This window comes from Ceratina calcarata, unplaced genomic scaffold (genome assembly GCF_001652005.2).
Source record: "Ceratina calcarata isolate Rehan_Ccalc_2016 unplaced genomic scaffold, ASM165200v1 scaffold428.2, whole genome shotgun sequence".
In the NCBI taxonomy this organism is placed as follows: domain Eukaryota; kingdom Metazoa; phylum Arthropoda; class Insecta; order Hymenoptera; family Apidae; genus Ceratina; species Ceratina calcarata.
This window is the reverse complement of record NW_017166501.1, coordinates 942,156-966,505: the sequence shown is the minus strand read 5'-3', so window position 1 is coordinate 966,505 and position 24,350 is coordinate 942,156. Positions and strand designations below refer to the sequence as shown.

At 40.2% G+C, this 24,350-nt stretch overlaps 9 protein-coding genes across 13 annotated transcripts in view; 4 read left to right on the top strand and 5 right to left on the bottom strand.

Annotated features, from left to right (window-relative positions):
- The window catches only part of form3 (FH2 domain-containing protein formin 3), a 16,293-nt gene extending 15,493 nt beyond the window's left edge, over positions 1-800 (top strand). The window contains exon 26 of one of the 2 annotated variants that reach the window (XM_018027667.2): positions 294-800. In XM_018027667.2, coding sequence (XP_017883156.1) covers positions 294-554 — 261 coding nt within the window. In that variant the 3' untranslated portion in view covers positions 555-800. The remainder of the gene's footprint in view (positions 1-293) is intronic. The other variant, XM_026815073.1, reaches the window with a different exon arrangement.
- A 473-nt stretch (positions 801-1,273) lies between these two features.
- shd (cytochrome P450 family 24 subfamily A member shade) lies at positions 1,274-9,503 on the bottom strand. Its single transcript, XM_026815077.1, has 12 exons — positions 8,594-9,503; positions 8,233-8,522; positions 4,742-4,887; positions 3,767-3,904; positions 3,451-3,649; positions 3,055-3,245; positions 2,791-2,989; positions 2,535-2,697; positions 2,278-2,444; positions 2,138-2,216; positions 1,826-2,023; positions 1,274-1,767 (listed from the first exon to the last, which is right to left on the bottom strand). Exons 2-12 carry the CDS (start codon positions 8,445-8,447, stop codon positions 1,651-1,653), a joined length of 1,812 nt encoding a protein of 603 aa, XP_026670878.1. The 5' UTR covers positions 8,448-8,522; positions 8,594-9,503; the 3' UTR covers positions 1,274-1,650.
- Positions 9,504-9,605: 102 nt separating this feature from the next.
- LOC108626700 (putative aarF domain-containing protein kinase 2) lies at positions 9,606-12,831 on the bottom strand. The gene is given in 8 exon segments (XM_026815079.1): positions 9,606-9,794; positions 9,994-10,515; positions 10,590-10,707; positions 10,797-10,911; positions 10,978-11,019; positions 11,114-11,189; positions 11,273-11,505; positions 12,320-12,831. Coding segments are annotated over 8 exon segments (1,656 nt in total). The 5' UTR covers positions 12,681-12,831.
- A 218-nt stretch (positions 12,832-13,049) lies between these two features.
- LOC108626756 (transmembrane protein 216) lies at positions 13,050-13,947 on the top strand. Its single transcript, XM_018027606.2, has one exon. It carries the CDS (start codon positions 13,457-13,459, stop codon positions 13,880-13,882), a length of 426 nt encoding a protein of 141 aa, XP_017883095.1. The 5' UTR covers positions 13,050-13,456; the 3' UTR covers positions 13,883-13,947.
- Positions 13,948-14,063: 116 nt separating this feature from the next.
- On the bottom strand, positions 14,064-16,610 carry LOC108626752 (adenosine 3'-phospho 5'-phosphosulfate transporter 1). Its single transcript, XM_018027601.2, has 8 exons — positions 16,107-16,610; positions 15,796-16,004; positions 15,528-15,730; positions 15,228-15,452; positions 15,019-15,169; positions 14,734-14,945; positions 14,540-14,665; positions 14,064-14,469 (listed from the first exon to the last, which is right to left on the bottom strand). Exons 1-8 carry the CDS (start codon positions 16,136-16,138, stop codon positions 14,305-14,307), a joined length of 1,323 nt encoding a protein of 440 aa, XP_017883090.1. The 5' UTR covers positions 16,139-16,610; the 3' UTR covers positions 14,064-14,304.
- A 228-nt stretch (positions 16,611-16,838) lies between these two features.
- On the top strand, positions 16,839-18,305 carry dnk (deoxynucleoside kinase). Of its 2 annotated transcripts, none has more exons than XM_018027604.2 (4): positions 16,839-16,981; positions 17,305-17,498; positions 17,578-17,827; positions 17,908-18,305. In XM_018027604.2, exons 1-4 carry the CDS (start codon positions 16,969-16,971, stop codon positions 18,222-18,224), a joined length of 774 nt encoding a protein of 257 aa, XP_017883093.1. In that variant the 5' UTR covers positions 16,839-16,968; the 3' UTR covers positions 18,225-18,305. The 2 variants fall into 2 exon arrangements, with proteins under 2 accessions (XP_017883093.1, XP_026670879.1); XM_026815078.1 differs by lacking the exon at positions 16,839-16,981 and adding an exon at positions 16,996-17,152.
- imd (death domain-containing immune deficiency protein) lies at positions 18,301-20,710 on the bottom strand. The gene is made up of 4 exons (XM_018027602.2): positions 20,536-20,710; positions 19,544-20,136; positions 19,145-19,473; positions 18,301-18,964 (listed from the first exon to the last, which is right to left on the bottom strand). Exons 2-4 carry the CDS (start codon positions 19,863-19,865, stop codon positions 18,824-18,826), a joined length of 792 nt encoding a protein of 263 aa, XP_017883091.1. The 5' UTR covers positions 19,866-20,136; positions 20,536-20,710; the 3' UTR covers positions 18,301-18,823.
- Positions 20,711-20,825: 115 nt separating this feature from the next.
- Positions 20,826-22,159, top strand: LOC108626755 (putative phospholipid hydroperoxide glutathione peroxidase). The gene is made up of 3 exons (XM_018027605.2): positions 20,826-20,930; positions 21,008-21,076; positions 21,344-22,159. The coding sequence occupies exons 2-3, from the start codon at positions 21,070-21,072 to the stop codon at positions 21,943-21,945; spliced, it is 609 nt and encodes a 202-aa protein (XP_017883094.1). The 5' UTR covers positions 20,826-20,930; positions 21,008-21,069; the 3' UTR covers positions 21,946-22,159.
- Positions 22,150-24,350, bottom strand: part of sas (stranded at second) — a 19,522-nt gene continuing 17,321 nt past the window's right edge. For 2 of the 3 annotated variants that reach the window (XM_026815076.1, XM_026815074.1), the window contains 4 exons: positions 23,675-24,173; positions 23,235-23,595; positions 22,903-23,096; positions 22,150-22,746 (listed from right to left, as the gene is read on the bottom strand). In XM_026815076.1, the coding sequence (XP_026670877.1) occupies positions 22,651-22,746; positions 22,903-23,096; positions 23,235-23,595; positions 23,675-24,173 (1,150 nt within the window). In that variant the 3' untranslated portion in view covers positions 22,150-22,650. Of the gene's footprint in view, positions 22,747-22,877; positions 23,097-23,234; positions 23,596-23,674; positions 24,174-24,350 lie in introns of all 3 variants that reach the window. The other variant, XM_026815075.1, reaches the window with a different exon arrangement.

The following is a 24,350-nucleotide window of genomic DNA, read 5'->3' as shown; positions in this document are numbered from 1 at the left end:
CATTGTGAAAGAATAATGTGTAAAGAAATTTGTCTAAAATTAATTTTTAATATTTTTTATATTATTTACAGTCATATAACAAGTTATTAGTAAATGTTAACAATAAGAAAAATTTACTTCACTTGGGAAAAAAAATAATTTATGCATTATTATTTGTACATTTGCCCAAAAGCAGTCAAAATTACTTCCTTGGGCAATCTAGTGTTAAAGCTATTCAAATTCCATTTTTTTTAACTGGCACCGCAAATCTTTTATTTTTTATATGAATTTTAAAATGTTCTCTGCTTTCTCAGTCGACCACCGATGCACAGAAAGGAATTAAAGCTCGGGGAATCGCGTCGCGCAGCAGCAGCAGCGGGAGCAGCGCGGGACCGCAATCGTCATTGATGAATCGTCCGAACATCGAAAAAGTGCCATCCTCAACTATGAAAAGTAAGTTGAGTCATCCGAGAGCCGGGACCAGGAATCACAGTTTCATGCGACCAACGGCGGCCAGTGTGAACAAGGGTTCCATCCCTAATCTACCCAGGAGCATCAAAAGTTTGGTCAAGTAACAGCCGCGAAAAGAATATTGTCTGAATCAAAACGTAAGTTCCATCGTACGTAGATCAATTGCTATGAAATCACGAGAGAGATAGAGAGAGAAAATTAACTACCGATTCGGTTGTTTTTATCATTTTTATTAGTGTATCCGATCAACTATTTCCAGTCCGTTCAAGTACTATTTTGCATGTATATGTATTATAGTTTTACTAATTAAGATCGATAACAGATAAATAAATAAATAAACGTTGAGTAATCTTGTTCGTGTAGATCTTCCCTAGCACTCGAGAAGTCTGATAAAATTGAAAAGAATGGGTAAAAAATGTAATACTACTGGAGGTCTGGAGGCAGTTTCGTTATACAGGTGTCCCAGAAAAAGTGTTATTCTCATTGATCATTATTTTTCGTTAATAATTCAAAAACCATGGCTCACTTTGCATTTTACCAAAGGAAATTGTTGTTCAGAAACACCTCCAGAATCACCTCTCCTCTGCTCTAACACTTTTTCTGGGACATCCTTTATATGGAGTGTAGCTTATTAGTAAGAATAAACTTCAGATCAGCCGATTGAGAGAAAAAACGCTTGAGAAGCTGCTTCCAGCAGTATGTGTGTAAAGAACCTTTGACTTTTTTCAGCTATCAATATATTTATAACTATATTCAACACATGACATCTATAATACATGTTTTATTTACATGGCCGTTATCTTACGATGTTGGAACGATCACGGTCGCTGGTTCACGTTTATTACATTTATCAAATAATAATAATAATAATGAAGACGCAGACGTTTTTTTACATCGTATCGTGAATGTTCGTGAAAGTAAACGTAGGACAGTTTGAACGGTAGAAAACTAAAACGGTCGATCGATGTTATTAAATATAAATATTACATTACACTCCAGTGAACAATAAGTACTCTGCGACTGCTAAACAAAAACTATTTGCAACAAATGCATCGTTCAACTTGTTGTGAAATCAAAATCGTTATCCGAAACGAAAGCTGGGCACATCATAAAGAAAGTTATATTCAATCGTACTTGTAATTAAGACGTCGTTTCTCAATTACAAGTATGATCAAAAACATAGTGGTTTTCTGTAAATCGTTATAACACTTGCGAACGATCGCGGAAACCGAGATAGACCGGAGCCTTTGGCGCGAGGATGAATTCGAATTGGAACGACAGCTCTTCGTCCGCAATGATCTCGAACTCACGTATGATCTGTGGAAGAATGTACAATTATGAAAATGTTTAAAACAGAAAACGAAACTTCACGAACCTTCGCCAGGATAAGCTGTAACGCGAGTTCGACGAATCGCTTCCCCGGACAGATTCTTCTCCCAGTTCCGAACGGTGCGACCAGCATCGGTGAATGAGGGCTGACGGTCGTCAGCCATCTCTCAGGAAAATATTTCCTGGCGTCTTTAAAATTCTCTTCATTCAGACCTGCTATCCAAGTGTGTAAAAGCACCACGGTCTGATAGAAAAAAATCGTTTTAAGGATCGAAGGACGCGCCACGATACTCGAACGATAAATTCTTATCAGAAATGTTCCGTATATCGGAAAATGGGAAAGATCGATTCTACTCACACCGGCGGCCAGATGATAATCGCTGAGGTCGGCGGGTTCATCTAAGATACGCGCGATGCAGGTCGTAGTCGGGATCATTCTAAATAAATCACAGCAGGTTAATGTCGATTCTAAGAGTAATCGCGAGACGCGTTACGAACCGGAAAGACTCGGTGATGCACGCGCGCAAATATTTAGCCTGCTTCAAGTTCTCGATGGTTAAATCGCAGCCAGGCGGAGCCAACGAGTAGGTCTCTTCATAAAGCTTGGCCTGTACGCTAGGATTGCGTCCAATCAAATCGAAGAGGAACACCAGAGTATTTCCTAGCTGAACGTATCAAAAATAAAAGACGACAGGAATGAAAGATTCACTGTTACAAGTGTTCTCCATAAGGGCGTTTAAATAAAGGAGGCTCACTGTGTGTATACCAGCCGCTATAAAATCGACAATAGCTGCTTTCTTATCACGCATGTCCAAACTCTTTTGCCTGAGGATGGACTGAAAGACAGCCTCGACCGATTCGTCTCTGGCGTCGTCCCGCTGCTCCCATATCGTCGCCTCGACGATCTCCGAAATGATGCTGAAAGCGAGCAACTTTTATAACGCGAAACGCGTAATCGTCTCCCAGCTCGCCGAGCTGTCGAGACTCGTTAAAATATTCTCCACGACATACTTGTATATGGCATCCTCGCTCTCTATCACCTGTTTGTACGCGGCCGTGGGTAACACCTTCCAAAGCGGTAATCCGTAAAAGGCGTCCCTCAGTGCCATAAAATGTATCCTGACCGCTTCGGACAGCCTCATCGCCAGCTCGCTGCTCGAGTCTGGTTTCAAGAAGCCCAGATGTCTACCGAGGATCAGGGTGCAGGTACCTGAGGACGCAGGAGGACCGTGGAGGATTTATGAATCGACGCGGTGAAATAAAAGAGGAGCTTACTCTCGAGTCCCATTTTGTACGCGAGCTCCTCGAAACCTGTCACCTTGCAACAACCCGTTCTCGTGCGACGGATCAAGTCGACGAACGAGTCGGCGACGATGTTCAGTGCCGGGAAGAAGCCAAGGACGGTGTTGGACCCCGTCAGCTCTGACGTAAGAGCGAGCCGAAGATCGTGCCACGTTTTCCCCTGTCTGAGTTATTCCCTTCGTTTAAAGTTTTAACTTCTTACGTGATTTTACAAAAATGATTCTTTCTCTTTTTATTATTATTATTATTGTTATTAGTTTTCAAGCGGTCTCTCGTCGTCCCGATTTCAATGACCTTTTTATCGTACGTCTGTTTGTTTAAAAGTTTCGATCGGCCCGGATATGATATTCTTTTTATAAAACTACTCACTCGTTGACCATACCGAGATTCGTGTACCGATCTCTGCGAATACGCCGATAGTACGAGATTACTTCCTGCGGAGGACGCAAAGGGTATTTCGGGCTTCGCCGCAGGATAGTCTCGATATCCTGACGGGAGAACAGAGACACAATAGGGAAATTCCATAACGCTTCCTCTTTGCATAACGCGCCATATCGCCGATGCAAATCTATTCTTGAATCAGAAACAATCCGCTTTGTTAAAACATATACGGCGACCAGGAAGCTGGAAAGTCGGGTGGCAGAGCGAGATCGTTCCACGGTATTAATTAGCCTCGACTTCTTACCCCTGTAAGCCTCGTGGATCTTGTTGAGGTCATAACGCCCTACGCAAGAGAATATCCACCTGGTTCCAAGGACTGGCAGGGAATACGGCCCAGGCACGTCCGACACGGTCTTAAACCTCCTCTCGTGCTTCTCCCGGGCTGCGAATCCCGCAAAAAGAGGAACATGAGTTCCCCGGCGAACAACTTTGTGTCAGCTCTTCGCGTTAGCCAAGAAAGTAACTCCGCGAGGTCGGAGGAGGACGGTCGAGGTCGACGGGGCGACCTTGCCGCGTGGAATCAAGCTCCGAGCTTAGAAAGGAGACCGTGACCACGAGCACCATTCGCCTCGAAGGCCGCGCCGTACCACCGAACGTGATTTTCTTCCGACGTTTACCAATCATGAAGAGAGGAACGCTGTTCCGCCACGCGATTACGGCCGCGCACGTGCACGCGCTTCTCGCGTTTTATTCTGTTTGATTAGCGCGTAGAAATTCACTTTCACGTGGCGAAACGTCGACGGCCGAGCATTGTTCAAGCGGTGTTTTTCCTCAGCCACGATTTAGGCAACGTGAAAAAAATTTGAATTACTCGATTCTTCGTAATGATTATTACAAATCGAAATAGTTATTTTTTCAACGTTTCCATAATTCTATTATCTTACGATAGAATGAAGTTAAACTAGTGTTAAAAATTTGGAAACTGGTTCACTTCGCAACAGTAAAAAATTCATTTCTAATACAAACTCAAATAGAAACATAAATCGACCTCGACCATGTCGTCTACAAACATTCCGAAGTGGATCTACTATCAACGTCAATATTGATATTACCATGTACAGGGTGAATAAGAATACGAACTGACTGATGTCCATTTAATTTTAGTAAAAGATACGTGAATTTGCATTCGATCACTCCAATTTATCGACTAAATCTATTCACGATTCTCAATTGATTCTTGCTAGTCTGTTGGATAGGATACCGTTCTATGTAAACTTACCGTTGGTTCTATGAGCTCCGGTCCAGAACCACCAAGCTGGACGATAACTGGTAGCGAATATCAGGATGGTCAATAGTGTTGCCGCTATCACTTCGAACCAAGCGCTCGAAAGTAGCATCTCGAGACCCGGCGCCTCGGCGAGATTCCTGTGGAAAGAACAAGCCGCTTGGCTCACGCACTTATTTTTTTTTTTATTACTCCTCGAACGGCGACGACAGACGCGCGTAATAAAATTTTTATCACGCGACACTCGAATTAGCGAAAGTTACACATCGGTACACGGTGTGTACCGTAGGTATCTTCGATCCGACTCGACGCTGGTCGGCAAACAGTAATTTATTTTCACAGACGTACGTTATCTCGGTGATAAAAATACGTGGCGTAGAGAGAAAGAATGAGCGGAGGACGGAGAGTCCGTACGCAGAAATCTTACATGATGTTTTTGAGGCAAACTATGCCGGGAACGCAGTTTCACACGCGACTATGATGACCAACCGCATCGCGTAAGATACATGCTCGGCCGGGACACCCGAGCAAAACTTCTCTTAGATCCTAGATAGGTAGGGGGTTCGTTCGACCGGTCTATGGAGAACGAATGCGAAACAGGAAATTGATAGAGAGAGAGCCTGTGCACACGCCGGCGAGCGTGGCTAGGAGCGGACTCGCGGAAGCTGAGCGAGAGCTTTTTCGCGATAAATCGAAACGAGATGCTGGCAGCCGGCGAAAAAATTCACACGACGACCGACGACGCCTCGCGCACGCTGCCCGCGACCGACTGATTGTCCCGGTGTTATTTACGGACACCGAGTTTCTTCTATTTGCACTCGCGGTCCTGATAACGCGTGCCGTCGCGATGACCCTGCTCTCTCTTTGACTCGGTAATCGCGGAGCTGTTACACGGATCGAGGAGAAAATGCCTAAATAAAGGCGGAGGCCTCGGACTCCTGATTACTCGCCGATTACGATTCCTCAGTGCGACCAACGACACGACGCAACCGGATGCCGGGTTACGAAAATCTGCAGATGTCGAATACATGAATTTGATCTATCGCCGTGGCGTAACGCGTGAAACGATTCACGTAAGGTCGCCTTGAACTTTTCATCAAAATTAAGTAATACCAAGAATGAATTGAATCATATCGCATTTTCATTTTACGCCGACAGGACGAATCGCAAGCCGCGTACAAGCGGCCGTAATCGGTCTTCATTAATTGCACTGAGTTATTCATTGTTACGAAGCCGAGCTGGAACAAAAAGACGTCGGGCACGATAACGAGGCTCCTCGTGGCTGGGAACACGTGCACGAGAGGTAGTAACCGTTAATTGTGTGGGGATGATAAACGGGAGATTAAAGAAGAACTGCGTGATGCAGAAAATCGAGGAGGAAGTTCAAATTGCAAAGAGAACAAGTTACAAAGTCATGGTTAATAATTTACGTTGTACTTGTTGTCACGACAAACACGGATCGATAAGATAAGGCGTGGATGCGTCAAATAGAAAGTAAAAACTGCAGAGTAACGTCGCTCTTAATGACTGCGATGTTGATCGAGGATTATGCTCGCCGAGAGAGCGACTCTAGACAGTTCATAAGAACTTTTCGCCGTGTAATCTCTCGCTCGTTAGCGACAGTTTATCACCGTTAAGTACCGGCGCGCGCGATTCTATTAGAGCCACGGCATTCAAATGAACAATAATACACGCGAATTCAATTTAACAAGTCGTGATCGGCGACCGGCTAACGGCAGAGAAGCCTCATGCGAATCTACATTTTTTTTTTTTCCTCCCCTGACACACGTAATAAACGTAAGTGAAGAAAGTTGAATGCACATTATCTCATTAGCGTGACCCATATGCCGGTCAATTGAATATTTACTGTTTGATAACTCCCGGACAAATACGTTCCATATTAATCTACGTTACGCGTGTATACATGTTGATTTCAATATTTTATTCCCAGCAAGATCAACGATATTTCTGTATACGTTTCTGTGCGCGAGTTCATTGCCAAACGAAAACTAATCGCTGCCCTCGAACTAATTAAATGTAATCTATGAAATAGTTTCCGTGTTCTAAGACACGAACACGTCAGACGATTATAATATATATTACAACGTAAGCAAACGGTTCAAGTCTTTTTGTTGTAGAATCAAATAATTAAGTTTGGTAAAAAATGAGGTTGATCAGTTTGAAGAGCTTGATGAGTCAATCAGCTGTACGATAATTATGTAACGAGACAGCTACGGACGATTCCAGCAACTAAATCTACGAGCACTCCGTTGCATGAACTTTGAAATTGACTATTCTAGTCGCAGACAGAAAAATCTCAGAACTTTACTCATTACTCACTGAAGTTCTCGGATACTCGATAACCGCGTTATCGTATAAAACACGCGGATAAATGAACACGATCCGCTTCGTTAGAAGCGAATAAAAATTATCAAATAGATTAGTAAATGCGGTTCTAGTAAAACGAGTTTTCAGCGAAGGAATAACGAATTATTTCGATTCACTAAAAGGATTCGAACTGTTTTCCTGTTTACATCTACCGTTCGAAAAAAAAAACGCTTGAATTATTCATCGGAAACGTGGCTTGGTTTATCCGATTCAGAGTCGTCCCTAAATTATTATTATTAACCGATGGTACCATGCAAATAAATTAGTCGACTTAAGGAAACGGTAAACGCCTCCCACTGATTACAATTGATCTCTTCGATCCCACGCAGCAAGTCGCTGGTCCGCGCTGTAGAAGAGCCACGTGCTCACACGATTCGCACTATTTACACGTAAAACACGCGCGTGTACCGGTTCGCCACTTGTTTGCGAATCGACGGTTTTAGTTCGGCCGTGAATTTTCGAACGGAGCGCAATGAACCGCTTCGGCGACCCGGAAGTTCGACGTATCGGTTTCGCGTGTCGCACGGGTGACCGGGAAAGATTAAAAAAAAAAAATAGGCGAGAGACCGAGTTCTTGTACTTACGAAGGGTGTACGTGGTCTGAAGTACAGTTAAAAAGACACCAAAGCCCCGTCGTTCAGATGATGATTCTGATGGTGGCGGTAGCGATGATGATGGTGGTGGTGGTGGTGGTTCGTGGTCGTGGTGGTGGTAGCAGAAGTGGTGGTGATTGTGATGGTGGTTTTGCCGGTACCAGCGGTAAAATCAACGGTAAAATCAACTTCGATCACCGAATAAAAACATAATCTATCTCTGACAATTCTATTTTCGCTCCGGTAGAATGTCCCGACAGCTTTCAGGTAAATAAGAAGTCAGCGCGAATCATTTTTACATTAAAAACGCAGCAGTTTCGCTTCGTGCTTTTTTTTTTTAAAGGAAGGTATTTAAAGAGAAATCTCGAGGATGATTCGAATAATATTTCTGTCAGAAGTGTTGCTAATTTTGGACGGCGCACCAAGTATGCTACGGTAGATGTAGTTGAAACGACTGGGATCAAACAGGATAAGTGAGGAGCATTAATTGCCGTCTGCCGTTACTTGGTACGCTGTGAAAAACATCCACGGGCTGGATGGTCCCGCCGGGGTCTTCGCTCGATTTTTGTTTTCCCAAAGAAACGTTCGAAGATGAAACGCTGAGGAAGGGCTTGACCATCTCCGGTGTACACACTCCGAAGAACGACGCTCACACATCTGCGTTCGCGGTCCGTTCCCAAGCTTCTCCGTTCCTTTTGCTGGCCCAACTCGGCGCTCATCAGCGGAGGGGACAGTTGAACTTTGGAGGGGATCTCAAGTTCAAATCGTTACGTTCTGCAGATGGCGTGATACTCCTGGTACAATTTGAACGAACAAATTAAGAAAATAGCCGGTCGGACTGAATGAATTCTTAAATCTTTATTACCGAGGAAGATCGACGACTCGGCCACGGGCAAACTTTTCAGTATCAAACGAATCGCAGCCAATGTATTAAAATCTTAATTCGGTGCTCAAAGATAGAGGAGCAAAACGTTGCTTGTTAAAGCGATCGATGTTAATCGGAACTTCATTGAATGTGAATTCACGTACACAGAAATGGTTCAAACGGCGACACATTTGTATACGCGCGTATACAGGCTTTCCTCTGTGTTCGTACACCGGTGATACAGCATCGTGCCAAAGATGGTCGGCCAACCAGGAAGCAATCACGAACAACTGGTCACTCGTCGGAATTCTGACCGTTGCGATTATATACGTGTCCGTGTATATACTGTTTTAAAATCGGAATCCTCCTCGGGACTCGTTTAATGGTACGTTATTAAAACGGGAATTTTCTCGCGCGGCGCCTTATTCGGACGGCGACGACCGCTCAGTGTATTCGAATAACATTCGTAATTTCTCGAACGCCTTCTTTTACGTTTCAAAATTCTTTCAGCGATGGAATGCATAAAAATAATAATACTCGATAAAATTGTAGGAGAAATTAATTGAACATGGATAATTATTCGTCGTACACGGCACTACTTCTGTGAAGGTGCCAATGTTAGGATCCGGACTCTTAAAATAAGAACTCAACGATACTCGATACAATTGTACGAGGCTTCCACTCGCTCGAATTAACACTTTATAATTATTCGTCGTACATTGAGGCGCGCGTAAAAATAAACGGCACTACTTCCGTGAAAATGTCAATGTTAGGATCTAAACTGCGACCGAGACCCTCGATCACCACCATGCTCAGAATCACGCTGCTGAACGATCCGTCTTGCTTGACCCGGTGTCGAACCATTGCGGTGAACAATTCAGATACGATGGTACTCACGTGCACCTATAATATTTTTAAACAATAATAAAAGAGGAATTTTGAAAATTGTTTAACACTAGAAAGACTGAAACTTAGTATNTACTTCACTTGGGAAAAAATAATTTATGCATTATTATTTGTACATTTGTCCAAAAGCAGTCAAAATGACTTCCTTGGGCAATCTAGTGTTAAACGAGAGACGTACGTTGACTCGGTTTTTAAGATGCGCGTTTACTATTTTCTTCATGGTATTCTTGAAACCATCCGGGTCAGCGGAAACGCGGGAACTGTGTTCCAATATGTACTCCGCGGCCAACTCGCCCTTTAATTGTACGGATCAAAGGATGAAAGGAATGAACGACGATTAAGGAGAATATATCGTATCTCGACGGACTTATAGAGCATAATCGCATTTCACGGGTGATCCAACGTTATTGTAACTTCATCTCGCGTTGAATTATCCGTGAAACACGATTATATTGCTTAGATCCGAGACGCGATGTTACGGACAGGACATGTACATTTCCCATGAGCACCGAACGGAAGACGTCTTTAAGATTCCTTCGGCAGCGATCGCTCAAAGACACCACCAAGCCGCAATCGAGTATGACTAGACGCGGGCAATTGGAGAAGTATCTACGACCGATAAATTTCCAAAACCAAGCGCTAATCCTCCCAGTCGGCTGACAATTCATCTCTACTAGTATGTTACCTGGATGCAGGTCACAGTGAATAAAATTGTCGTTAAATACCTGCAATATAGAATTGCATACACCGATCGTGTTCACTGATCATACTGAATCGTCAATGTTACTGCGAACCATTTTCAAAACTGTTTTTACACCTATTTTCGCTAGTCTTTCTTGCAACTTGGTATCCTCGTCCTCGAGGTAGTCGGAAATAGGAGAGCCCTCGTGAAAACTTTCCACAAGGACGTCGTGATGGGTGAAATTCCAGTAAGGCTGCGGGAAAACCACATCTTCCTTGTCAGAGAAATTTTTCGAAAATTGTATCAAGTTGGCTGCCTCCAGTTTCATGTCAACCTCCATAAAGTTCCGAAAACGTTCATTGAAAATACGATGAAATAGAAATGAATAAGAACTTGATTTCACGTTACTTGATTTTTCATTATCTGCGAGAATTCGTCGATGCAATCGGTAAGACTGAGCCACTGCAATCGCGGAATTATGTACGTGGCGTATTTGCAGATTCCTCTCATTATAGAAAGATCTCTTCTAAAATAAGGGACGAGGAAGAAACAATCTAAATACGTCAAAAGATCAGTGCTATTTTTTCTTGTTCTTATTGAAAATGTGTGTAATACTTTAATTGCTGTTTGATTCCAGGGTGGAGAACCTTGACCGCGACCGGCTGTAAATTTCGGCTGACGCACGCGTCTTCGGCGCATTGTGTTTCACGGATGACATTTAACTTTCTGTCTGAAATCATTTTATTCTTACGTCGCATATTGGGACATAGTCGTTTCGTTTCTGTGCGCTACTCACCGATGAAAGCGAATAACGCGCCGAGCTTAAGATACTCGATAACTGTAACAAGATTCATTTAATGTTCGCGACGCGGCAACGCAACGATCAGAGATCGGGCAAAATTTTTATAAGTTTCCGTTCACGTTTCAATTACTTTGAACGAACGCAGAGGTTCGAGGCCTTCGCGTTAGATCCACCGACGCGCTCGGATCCACCCAGGCCTTGTACACCTGCCGATCGGACAGGAATCGAATCGATTTCGAACGGACAGGGCTACCGATCAAACCTCCACCCGACTCGATTTTTTATATACCTGAGCGCAGCAGCCCGAGCCGATGGGCGTCTCGTGTTCGAATTTCACGAATACGTTCCTCCAGTTCGGGCCGTACACAGCTTTGAGCAATTGTTTCGTGTAAAACCAAGAATGCGGGCAAGCGGTTCGCTGTAAGTGCGATAACGTGCGGCAAACTTCTTCGGGAAACAAGTCTTGTCGCGTTGAGGCCCATTGTCCAAATTTAATGAATATCGGGCCAAGAAACTCGATGCCTGCAATAGCAATCGCGGTCTATGTACGCGCACCGAGGAGATACTATTAAAAGTAGAATAATCATTGGGACAGCGAATGAGACCCAATGGGGCTCAAAATACAGTAGGTAACATTTATAGCTGATAAGAGCTACAACTTTTGTCTGAAGCATTTTTCGCTAGCGTCAACAGTTTACAAGTATTTCACAAAAAATGAAAAGAACAGTTTATTGCAAAATACTCGTTAACTATTGACACTAGTGAAAAATCTTTTTAATAAAAATTGTAGCTCTAGTTATCAGCTACAGATAAGATCCTATACAATTTTCCCGTGAGTTCAACGGTTTAGGAGCATTTAAGGAAAAAACGGTTTAGGAGTATTTAAGGAAAAAGGAAAATTTCGAGAAGTCTCTTAGCAAAATCTCGGAAAGATTAATAATGTTTTTTTCTAAACATTTCGAAAACTGCTTCGAATAAAAGTTGTAGGTACTTTTATTACCTACAAAAAAGGTCGTATACAATTTCCTCCTATCTCGAATACTTGAGGACCAATCGATTAATTATTTCATTCATCGCCAATTATTCTTTAACGAGTGGAGTTAGAAGGAAATTGCATAGGACCTATTTTGCTACTCTTTAGTAATCTCTTCTCAATAATAAGCGTACGAGGGGGAAAGTGCATCCGGTTAAAAGAAAACGATTTTGTTACGCTCTGGTTTTTTAACTAATCTAGAATGACTTTATTAATTAACGAACAGACGTGGACAAGAACTCGAAAATATCGAAAACCCGACCTTTTCGGATTCTCGCACACTTTTACTAAAGAGTAAATTACTTTTCCGAAGGATCAAGGGAAACCCGTTCCCATGCGTAAGCCGTGTGACAAAATACGCGACGGCCAGCCCGATAACGACGGATCCTATTACGAAAACTCTGGCCATGATCAAAATAACGTTGAAGAGGCTTTCGCGCTCGGTCTCCCTCAGCAATAAATCATTCTCATAAATTTGCCGTTGATGCCGAGGCTTGTACGAGAGAACAAATATGGCCTTAACAGCCCGCTTCGAGCATCCCAACGTGCTGGCGCTTCTCGTTATTGATTGATGAAATCGGATCGGTGATACGTGCCTTTGCCATCTCTTCCTTTGATTCTGGAGGAATTTGTTCAAACGAAACACCCTCGGGCAAAGTGCCATTAGTAATCGCTAATCATACTCAATCGTGCTGGATTATTTTCCATGATAGACAGTTCGAGCAATTTGTTTCCTCGTTAAAATCACTTTATTAATGCTGTTCATTCGTATTCTCTCATTTAAATCTGTTTTAATTCTCGTAATAGATTTCGTATCATCAAACGAACATGTTTCCTTGGATTTTCTCGTATTTTGCAAAGGTTATTAACTCGGTCAGATATCATACTACTTAAAGTCAGTCAATTTCTTTTTGTTTTTGCTTCCTAATCACTTTTTTTGCTATAATATCTATCGAATAATTCTAAACAAATTGTTTCTCATTTCGCTGTTTGGTAACCCTGCTTCATGTATTCGTGTTATTCGTTTTATGAAATTGATGAAAATAGATTGTAGGCGTAGGTGTAGGTACAACATGCCTAGTAAATACTTTGCATTTTTTCGACGTGTATACATTGTATCATGATTGGAACGCTTGATCCATGAGAAAATTGAGGAGAAAAGTAATTGTGATAAACAGCAGTGAAAGTAATCAGTATAATATTATTATCGAAGTGTTCGTCAATACAATATATACTGTCCTAACCAAAGGGCAGTACATATAACTCAAAAGTGATATCGTTGAGTTACAAACAGAATGTTAAAGAAAAGTCAATAAACGACCAAGAGGGGAAGTGTCATGGGAGGATGAATGATCATCTCTAAATGATTGAAACAGTATGAGACTATTTATGGTCTAGTAGATAGAACCTAATTTCTAATATTGTCAAGGAGTTGACAAAATGCCAATTATAGCCAGTTCATCCTTAACATACGAAATTCTAATGTATCTGAACTCTTTTTACTTCGGTATGTTCGCGATATGCGAGCTGGGTATGGGATTTTTCAAAGCGGCGAACCTGCCAACGGGAACAAGTACGACGCTGACAGAATTCGCGCTCTTGTTCTTTTTGATAATCACGGAAGGAGCCAGGATCTATCTTGGGAGGAAAGGGAATTTGACCGAGCATGGACTGCCCATTTTTATCGGAGTTATTTTGACCGTGCCCAGCTCCTTGGCTACGCTGTACTTTCTAATCTGGCAAAATTACGTTCTCAGATTAGAAGTGATACTTTGTAGCATACAACTGGTACTCTTGGCATCCGAATTAATCATTTCTATCTTGTGCCTTATAGCTATTTATAAACCTACGTCTCCAGAAGAGTGAGCAGATATATTAAAATATTGTATGTTCGCATACCTATGGAAATTAAAATTGATTCAGCCTTCTAAGCCGCCTATTTAATTTCCATAACATTTCGCACATCAGATTATGTAATCATTTTCACGTTTTATTAATCTCTTTTTGGCTTTGTAAAAATGATACATTCTTAATAAAATAAATATTCTTAGAATAAATAATGCATCCTTCCGATTTAATCGTACAGTGTTAAGTAAAATGAGATTATAAAATACATTTCGTTTAAAGGTACTTTGCTCGAAATTACGTCATCGAATACCGCTATAAAAGATAACAGATTTTTTTCTCCCAGCGTGTGTGAAATAGTCAGTAGATTTCAGTAACGACAAACAGTTGACGAAATCGGTGTGTATTTAAAAAGGAAATATAAAACTCTTCAAAATTTGTACCTATATTATAGTATTCGCCGCAGCTCTACGTCTCCTGATTGCGCGCAAACGATTGTTACAGTATATTTGTAAGAATACTGAGCCGAACACTACTATTACACCAATTATACCAAATACTGTTATATGATGGTGATAGATCAAACAGGATAATAAAATAGCTAAACCCTGTAAAGAGAACACTTCCTGTAGTTAAATGTTTTGCTGAAAATAGAAAAGTCGTGTCGAAAATGATTACCTGTCGTATGGTCATCATGATGACAAACGTTACTGGGCCGAATTTAGAAATAGTATAGAAAATATACAACTGGCCAGTCGCTGAACAAATTGACATAAGTAAGCAATCCACGATAAACCTAGGATACTGTAAGGCAATATTTAACATTTAGCTGTGATTAACGTCGATGGACTAACGGGTTCAATCAAAATTACCTTTATCATAAAAGAAAGTATAACAGGAAAACTAGATTGTTGAAATAAGGACATAGCAGTCAGTAAGCAGGAGAACATATTAACTACACACATCATTTGTACGCTTGTAGCCCCGTATTCGACAAATAATGCACTTTGCCAGGTACTTGTAAAACTATCTAATAATAAATAGCCTCCTAAGAGAATGATACCAGACGCAGTAGTAACTCCGTCTAAAAGCATGAAAAAAGAATAATGACAAGAACAAAAGATCAATGAATAAACATTATAAGAATTGGTATTAACCATTTTTATGATCAGTACTATCCAACATGAACAGTGTCATCCCAACAGAAATGAGTACAGCGGTAACATACTCGTAATATTCGTAAGTGGTTCGCGATATTATCTTTCCCATTACCATTACTGGGATTATTTTGGAAGCTTTTGCCAATACCTGTAATTTATATGCAATTACAATACTCTCAATTTTGAGGTAGAAATGAGATGATCACCTGCGTTGGGAAGCTGACGTATTTCAAAGCCTCATACTGGCACCAACTGCTCATGATATTTGATAAAGAGCAAAATACGTATTTGTAGAGGGGTGCTTTATGTTGTGGCTGTCTTTGAATTAATAAATATAGTCCCGACATCGAGAATGCAAGAATCCTATTTACGAACACTAAAAACTGAGAGTCTTGAAAACGATCCTTGTTACCAGCAACGTTCTCATACTCCTAGAGAAAAAAATGCTGATCCTACAGACTGTCAGATATGCTTATGTGGAATTGTTAGACTGTAGACTATTATACCTGAGTCATTATCTTCTCTTGTAAGTAACCCCATGTCAAATAACTGACTTGTAGTCCAAAGAAACAATACATGAGTAACAAAGCATCTTGTGTAAAAGTACGTTGACTATTTGGTGGTGTGCTTGTATAAGAAGCATCCAAAAGCCCTGTTTCACAGTGGCCGACAAAACATTCATGTACTAATCTGTGTATACAACCTTTGCCTGTTCAAAGAAATTGTTCAGTTTTAAATCCAGTTATACATTTAAATTCTGTCTTTCCTGCTTACCTCCTCTCTGAATATATTTGGTGTGGCGTACATATTTGTATATGAGGCAACCTGGCAATAATACAGTGGCATAACTCAGTAAATTTAAACACAATTTGATGATCCAGCTGTAGGAGGAAGTTTTTAACAAATTTTCCCCTGTATTCACAAGAGATTTGATAATTTCGCTAGCTCCAAATATAAGGGTCACTGAAAGCAGTAGCAGTATGCTACGGAAAAAATGATTACAATAAATGAGGAGTGAAACAGAACAAATGAAACGAGAATAAAATGATTGTTAATGTTTAATAGTATAATTATTTGGAACTTACCAAATGACGATGTCACCTACAAAATTTCGCATTGTTCTAATTACAATAAAATTTGAATACAAACAATATAGTAACGAGTCAACAGATCATCTCATAATGTTGGCTTTTGACGTCGGACTTTTTGCAATTGCATGCAAAATTGTGTTATAACTATGGTTATAACAGTAACTTCCGACGGACAATATATTGCATATTTAACACGTATTTACAATTTTCTAAAAATCGAGATAAAAGGCCGGTGATAAAAATTACGACGCACGATACTCCGACTGATGACTTAAAAAATGTTTAAAAATACTTCATCAAATCATTTTTCCTACGATAAGCCGATCGCAAGTTCCTAACAACTAATGACAAGCTAATACATATTAACAGATGAAACGTGGCACGTGTAACACATATTATTGATTGTTTCAGACACTAATTGTCGTTGACTTGATAAGATTCCCTTTCTGTTTAATAGAAAATAATTGCAAAGTTCTACGTTTATTTCTAAGTACATGTAGTACATACACGTGCATGTAAATACTAGTGTAGGAGAACTTATATTTTATTTCGTTCAAACGACAGCAGTTGACGCAGAGAAAATTTTATTTTATTCCCGACGTTTATGAACATAAGGATAATGTGCATGTCAGTGCATGTTTTCGTGTTTAATTTTAATTTTCGTAATATCTGCTTATTTATATAATTTCGTGGACGATTCATTCGTAAGAGTTCCACTCTATGGTCTACATAGGCAGTGGAGTACTACACATGTGCAAGGTGGTGCAAGGAAATGTAATCCTGGAAAGAAGTTCATCAGGAAGTGTTTATAATTTCTTGTCATATAAACAGTGTCAGACAGAAAAATTATACAATCATGAGTTTAATAGGTAATTATTCAGTTGACAAAAGATAATCGTTGGTAATGCGATAATGTCAAGTTTTTCGGTTGGAGAAGGGGAAGGGATAGGTTTATCCCCTCTCTGAACCGGCTAGCATAAGAATGATTACTATGGAAAAATTTACGCGGGAACATTATCGAATACTTACTCATTCTTACAGTAAGCCAAGTTTAGGACAGCTGATTAACATTTCTGTTCGATCTCGTTAAACGTGGACATAATTTCTAGTGAAAAATGCCTATGTGATCTTCTGCATAATACAGAAAAAATTATTTTTGTTATAAATACCTTACATCGTTGAATTCTTTAAGGAAAAACCTTTGTCGTACTGGCAAGGATGACCAGCCCTTGTAAGATGTACGCGAGACCGTTTACGGTGTGCGTAGAGGGAAATATAGGAAGTGGAAAGACAACTTTTCTAACTCATTTTAAACAATTTGATAACACTACGGTTTTACAAGAACCAGTGGAACTTTGGCGGGATGTCGCTGGGACAAATTTATTGGTAAGATTTCAAGTGCTTGAACAGTTAATACACTAATAAAAATCGTGTAATACTGATGAATCTTCTAAATGTTATACAGGAACTGATGTACAAGGACCCAATGAGGTACAGCTTCTTGTTCCAATCATATGTACAATTAACGATGTTACAGCTTCACACGTTTAAGTCTCCAATGCCGTATAAAATCATGGAGAGATCAGTATTCAGTGCAAGGTGTTTTATAGAAAATATGAAACGTACGAAGCTATTAAGAGACGTAGAAGTAGTTGTTCTAGAAGACTGGTACGAGTGGTGTATACAAAATGCTAAAATAGAAACTGATTTAATAGGTACGTGCGCCATTTTAACCACATGGTTCAAGTTAATAGCTGTTAGATACCCACTAATTATCATTTAACTGTTGATACAGTATACTTGAGGACAACGCCGGAAGTTGTTTATCAAAGGATGAAGGAAAGAGCGAGGATGGAGGAAAACAGTGTATCACTGGAATACTTGAAGCAACTACATAGTATTCATGACGATTGGCTTTACCACAAAACATTGTTCACTGTACCAGCGCCAGTCATGGTTTTGGATGGAAACAAAAATTTAGAAGAGATGATCGTGGATTTTGAGAACTGCAGAGATGAGATTTTCGCTAATAAACATACATCGAAAAAAGGTATTACTGCGGTTTCGCCGATGAAACCAGGAATCACAGCAGGTTTTCGGGCCGACGAGTAAATTAATTTGTTCTTTAAGCATTGTGCACATTACGTTTATGTTTGAGAGCACGTGTTGTTAAATATAAGAACTGGAATTGAAGAGATTGTTCAAATTTATTCGTTCTTAAACGTTAACTAGATCTTTCGACTGTACATATTGGTGATGGAGTAATCAATGCTTTAATACTTATGACTTTTCTTTCTACGACTTGAAGTAGCCCACTAATGTGTCATTTGAAAAAATGTTTCACATATCAGTCGCGTAAATATTTTTGTAAACTTTGTATAAAAATCGTACTTTGTTATAATTTGTATTGTAATTGTACATGATTAAAAATACCTCAGTTGTATACATATAGCAGACATCCATTTATGTAAACCTTTTGGTGATGTTTTTGTTCAGTTCGTAAGACGTATAAATGAGTTTCAATGAAATAAATTTCGACTAGTCAGGTACTAATTAAAATATCGTTTAGATATATAGGTTTCTACTGTATAAAAAAATATGACAACCTTTATCTAATTATAACAATAAAGTCCATACTGCTAATGGTACTATATATGTACATACATATTATATAGAAATATCTGATATCAGATATTATCAATTGAAGTGTATTATATGGATTTGTTACGCGCGGAAATTAGTCGTTCAGCGCAGTCATATTCTTTACAGGCCCATAAAATATTTATCAATTTACCGATTTCCGCATCCTTCGTATTCGCTTGTATCCAATCAAGAAATATTTGATAGATCACCTGAAAGAACAAGAGTACCAAAAATTTATTATAATAGAATTAGGAATAATCGGTAGACTGCGAATTTTATGCATTTATACAAAAATTGAAAATGGAAGCGCGTTTTTTTAATGGACTACCACAAATGTTTTAGTCTGCATTAAAATCCGCTGTCTGATAATTAGTAGCACTGAAATTTACTTCGCTTATGCCCCTGAATCTGTAATTTTCTTCGAACTGTTCGATTTGTCCGTCGGAATACGATAGCTTCCTAGCTACGTCTCTCCACCCGTGTCCTATGTAAGTTTTAACGACAAATATATCGTCCAAAGTAACTCGATCAGTAGAAACGGATAAGCATTCCACTTCCATCGGCATTTGTCGAAATTTTGTTTTCGAGCACGGCTCCTCCGATGTATCAGCGTTATTCTTGGCCAATTGATTAACGTTACAAATGTAACTTGTCTTCGAGCCGATGTTCACATCATTTGAGTTAATTATGTTATAATTCACAGTACGCGTTCTACACGCTGTAATAGCATAGTTCACGCATAAGTGCAAATCAATCGCGTCCGAACGGACAGTCGAGATAATACTCACTACAATTTTGTTTTGACTTCGTTTTCACGTTCGGCCGTTTTTGTCCTTTCGCATCATTCTGAGAAGATTTAGCATCGTTTAAATCTTCTGTGGTAGAGGTGCTCGATTGCGATTTGTTAATCGGCACCGCGTCATTTTCGAAAGAGTTTCTTTGTTCGGACGCTAGAATAGTTTGATCCTCTTGTGACTTGTTCTTCGATTCTCCGTTCGCATTCGGTTCTAAATTATGCGTATATCCTTCAGGCGGTACTCGCGGTGGATCAGGTTTCGCGTCGGTTGTTAGCAAATTAAAACGCCGAGATAAATTTCGAAGTAGCGGCATTCTTTATATGTAATTTTACGATAATCGAATAATAAAAACGAGAGCGTTAGAATTTATTTATTGAAGATTTTTCCAATTTATAATTATGGGCGTATTCCGATTAGAAGATGAATTCGATGAGAACGGAGAACAGCTCGCTTTATCTTAACTTTAAGGTCAAACATTTAGCTGCATCTAATTTTGATAAGTTACGTTTTGCAACTTCTGTTTTTAATCATAATTTAAGCAACCCATATCTAGGACACGTACGCGATACTTTGCCTGGAAGTATCTATAAACAAAGCAAACAAAGAAATTCTATTATTACGAGGACGAAAGAGAAACAAAAGTTCAGCGTAGACAGAATCTATCGTGACTAGAATGCCTGACGACTATGATTTTTAATGACCTCGCGATAATCTGGGTTTTCCACAAGTGAAACCGGTTTCTTTTAATATAAAATTATGTACCAGCATTACAGTACATACATTAAAGTACTCCATTTAAAAAAAGAAATCCACTGTTTGCTTTCGAACTTCAAAACAAAAGAAGTTCGAATATAATATATCATTTATTGTTATTCTTCGCGATGTTTGTAACGTGCATTCAAATTGCATCGGGAATAGTAAAGAAGCAACAGGTTGCAGGGATGAATTTTGATCACTGTTAGTTATATGGAAAACGTACCCACCTTGTATGTTTAAACAGCTTTGTACACTTTCGTATTTGTAAAATGACGGTTCAGAATATGATAAGACTGTGTAGTACGGAGTATGATTAACCTGCGGATTCTCGCGATTCACTGACACTACTGAAAGTTTACAGGCAACAGAACAGGCGTATCGTGAGGATGTGACGTATGTAATATCATCTAAAATTTTACGAACAGTATTTAACATAAATATCTCGATTATACAGCGCCATCTGCGTTTGTAGCGTCGTTTTCAACGAGTTATAAATACTGGAGAAAGGGAAGATCGCCGCATTCTTTTGCAGATTCTCGCCAATTCTCGCTGATTCCCGCATTGTTCGTTGGACCGTAACGCCAGTTAAGTTCGATCGTCGCGTTCGACGTCACAGTGCAAGGTATGATTTACTGCGACTTGGAATAATTTCACGGATACATTCATTATTCTCGAAACTAATAAGAAATTTATTGATAGCTATTCGAATCGTATCAGTCAAGAGGTTTTTTTATCTCATAATATCCCGAGAGGACGTCAACATGTACAGTGAGTAGCAGTTTTTTCGATATTTAATTAACTTCATCTGCATGTAACGAGAGGTGAACTGCGCATTCAATATAAATGTTCACTTAAAGTAAGACGTTTATTGAGTTGTTTCGAGGTCGTTTCTTTTGTTTCTTGTTCGAAGATAGCGCGGAACCGGCGCGGCATGAAATGGCGTAGCCGCGATTGTGTTGTTTGCGATTACATCTGAATAGTGTTCTATTAACATTACCTGTCGTAATTACCGATTGTGATTTTTGTATTGCGTAGAATTCGTTGTTTTGTCAGTTCTGCTCTTCGGAGCGGTGATGGCAGAAGTCTGTGAGAACGATCAGGGACAATGCTCTGCCACTACTCTAGCGACGTTTGTTCAAGAGAAGGATTGGAATAAAGCTACTACTATCTATGATTTTCATGCTAAAGATATCCGCGGAAACGATGTATCATTAGATAAGTATCGTGGGCACGTCTGCATAATCGTCAACGTTGCTAGTAATTGTGGCTACACAGACAACCATTACAAGGAGCTAGTAAAGTTGTATGAGAAGTACAGCGAGAAGGAAGGTTTGAGGATCCTGGCGTTCCCATCCAACCAGTTTGGTGGCCAGGAACCAGGCACTGCTCAGGAGATCATGGACTTTGTCAAGAAATACAATGTCACCTTTGACATGTTTGAAAAGATCGACGTCAATGGAGATGACGCACAGCCACTGTGGAAATGGTTGAAGACACAGGCAAGCGGATTTATCACAGACGACATCAAATGGAATTTCACTAAATTCATCATCAACAAAGAAGGAAAGGTCGTCTCCAGATATGCTCCAACTACAAGTCCTCTCGAATTGGAACCTGAGCTGCAGAAGCTCTTCTAAGCTCTTCTTTGCTTTTGTTTAATGCTGTTTTAAACAGCAACGAGTACTTCCATGATATTAATTGTTATTGAATTAATTTCTTTCTTAGTACTGTTAAAACGGTGAACTTCATGAATACTTATGCTGTTGTATCTTGTATATTTTCTGTATCACTGAGAAAGTTGAAAATTGTTGCCCATGAGATTCTATAAATAAATACTCTCATTTATACAAACCGTGTTTTTATTCAATCCATGATTCAACACTTCCGTACGGTGTACTTGCCATTATATTCGATACGTAGATTTCTAACGATGTAAATGTAGACTGTACAAGAGGCGGATCGACTTAATTGTTAATATTAAATACACCGTGGCAGTGTACGTATAAGGAATGATGTTACAAGGTGAAGGTCTCGAGCTTTACCTACTTATACTATAAAATCAATTTCTCTTACACCTATCTTACTACCTAACGTAATAATATTTAGTATTACTCGACACCGCTATGTACAAAGTTTTTAATACAACGTGACGCAACGTGACCGACAGGAATTGAAAAATTGCCGAGCGTTTCGCACGATTAAAAAACATCTGAATTTGTTATTAAAACATGCGAACGTGTGCGTACGTACACACGTCACTTCCTGATACGTCAGACCGAAATACTTACCACGAGACGGAGAAGTGGTATCAAATAAATAAAATTTAATAAATAACAAAACCCTCAAGCAGTTTCTTTGACGTTGCTGTTTATAGTAGCCATCTCATGGTCTGCGTTCTTATTCCTACCGTTTGATATCATCACTGCGTCTTCACAGGTCTGGCAGACAAGAAAAGAATGTTTTTAAAATATCGTCAAAGCGCGCTGCAGATAGTCGGTGTTATTCGAATGACGATTGCCACGAATGAAAGCGTCGCGATTATCGAATTAAAACAATGAGAGTGAATTACCCATAGTCTCTTGTTGTAATTCTACCTTGTAGGAAGGATTGTCGTACGCCGACGTGCTTTTACGGGAGGATATATCAGCCTTACTGCTAGTCCGTCTTTTCATCAACATCATTAATAAGATCAAGGTCGATAGTATAGCGAGAGAAGCGACAATAGCTACTACGACCAAAGGCCCGTAATAATCACCCTCATGAATTGGCAGTGACGCAAGCTTTCCAGCTGAAATAGTTAATACAACATCAGTTTATGCGTTTCCCATTTATTTTAATATAATTTCTTGTCATTAAACTATCGATCTCATCTATGGAAAAATTGTATCTGCTTTAGACTTAAGTTTATAATTTTCTTTAATTGTACCTTGCTGAGACACGGTGGCCGGGAGAAGCACACCGGGCTTGGTAACGAAGTCTTGGACGTTGCTCTTCTTTATCCTTCCATTAGTCAAGTACACTTCTAGCCACAGTCGGTACCTGGTACCTGGCTTCAGATCGCTAATCACAGTCTTCGGATGGGAATCCCTCTTGGCGATTTTGAAAGTACTCATGTCTTCCTTGCCACTGTCGCTCTGATAGATCGCTCTGTAAATGTTCACGTATTTGTCCTCCGGATACGGTACGCCGGACCACGTCACTTCCACGTCCGTCGATTTAATCGTCTTAATCTCCACCTTGACGTCGAACGAGTACGGATCCGGTTCCATCGCGGTGGTCACTTGAACCTTCGAAAGAGAAACAGAAATTTTCATTTGTGAACCGCGCTAAATATTATTCGAATTATTCTTTGATCTTGAAATTTACCGTTTTCTCGCTGATCAATTCGGTCAACTGTCCAGGGAACGGGACGAAGACGATGCCGACCTCGTAGGTGGTCGAGGGTCTCAGGTTTTCGATCACGTAATTCGTGACAGCTCTGTGGATCAACGGCGTGCCGGAATAAACCTTGCTGTCTAATTCCTTGTACCTCAGTTGAACACCGTCGATGAACTGCATTTCGTAATCCGTGAACTTCCTCCACCTCGCGTTCATCCACGTTGAATTCGTTTCGGCTATGTGGAGCTCGGCATCGATGGGTATCTGAGGCGGTAGAGTGGTCGCGTCCGCTCGCTTATCAAGCGTCCTCACGCTGTAGATTTTGCTGGTCGGGCTGTTGCCCAGATCCTTCAGCTTCACCGTGATCTTCACCTTGTACTCCGTCGAAGGTTTCAGATCGCCCAATTCAAATTCTAACTGCGGAGTCGCGATCAGATCGTTCGGCGGCGCGAACACTTGGGTCTTCCATGTAGAAACATCGAAATTCCTGTGACAAACAAAGAACGGATCGTTCGAGTCGCCTCCGAAATTGAAACAATAGAAACATCTTTCATTTTAATCCTGCTATTAAGGATGTATTGGCTATACAGTCAATCCCAAAAGTTTATGTACCTTAGAAAAACGCATTTCCTATAATTAAAAAGAAATCAGACGTCGGAAGAAC

What these genes read in the sequence shown, in the direction of transcription:
- LOC108626752 (XM_018027601.2), bottom strand. Translation starts at nt 16,138, where the DNA reads ATGCGAAATTTTGTAGGTGACATCGTCATTTG. An exon ending in ACGTCAGCTTCCCAACGCAG is followed by an intron (nt 15,170 to 15,227) that starts GTGATCATCTCA and finishes TATAAATTACAG; the next exon opens with GTATTGGCAAAAGCTTCCAA. An exon ending in TAGTACTGATCATAAAAATG is followed by an intron (nt 14,946 to 15,018) that starts GTTAATACCAAT and finishes TCATGCTTTTAG; the next exon opens with ACGGAGTTACTACTGCGTCT.
- LOC108626756 (XM_018027606.2), top strand. Translation starts at nt 13,457, where the DNA reads ATGCCAATTATAGCCAGTTCATCCTTAACATACGAAATTCTAATGTAT.
- shd (XM_026815077.1), bottom strand. Translation starts at nt 8,447, where the DNA reads ATGAGCGCCGAGTTGGGCCAGCAAAAGGAACGGAGAAGCTTGGGAACG. An exon ending in TAGCGGCTGGTATACACACA is followed by an intron (nt 2,445 to 2,534) that starts GTGAGCCTCCTT and finishes TGATACGTTCAG; the next exon opens with CTAGGAAATACTCTGGTGTT. An exon ending in ATTATCATCTGGCCGCCGGT is followed by an intron (nt 2,024 to 2,137) that starts GTGAGTAGAATC and finishes TTTTTCTATCAG; the next exon opens with ACCGTGGTGCTTTTACACAC.
- imd (XM_018027602.2), bottom strand. Translation starts at nt 19,865, where the DNA reads ATGCCGCTACTTCGAAATTTATCTCGGCGTTTTAATTTGCTAACAACC. An exon ending in GAAGTCAAAACAAAATTGTA is followed by an intron (nt 19,474 to 19,543) that starts GTGAGTATTATC and finishes ATGCTATTACAG; the next exon opens with CGTGTAGAACGCGTACTGTG. An exon ending in GATTCAGGGGCATAAGCGAA is followed by an intron (nt 18,965 to 19,144) that starts GTAAATTTCAGT and finishes TTGTTCTTTCAG; the next exon opens with GTGATCTATCAAATATTTCT.
- dnk (XM_026815078.1), top strand. Translation starts at nt 17,095, where the DNA reads ATGATTACTATGGAAAAATTTACGCGGGAACATTATCGAATACTTACT. An exon ending in AATACTTACTCATTCTTACA is followed by an intron (nt 17,153 to 17,304) that starts GTAAGCCAAGTT and finishes GAATTCTTTAAG; the next exon opens with GAAAAACCTTTGTCGTACTG. An exon ending in AATAGAAACTGATTTAATAG is followed by an intron (nt 17,828 to 17,907) that starts GTACGTGCGCCA and finishes CTGTTGATACAG; the next exon opens with TATACTTGAGGACAACGCCG.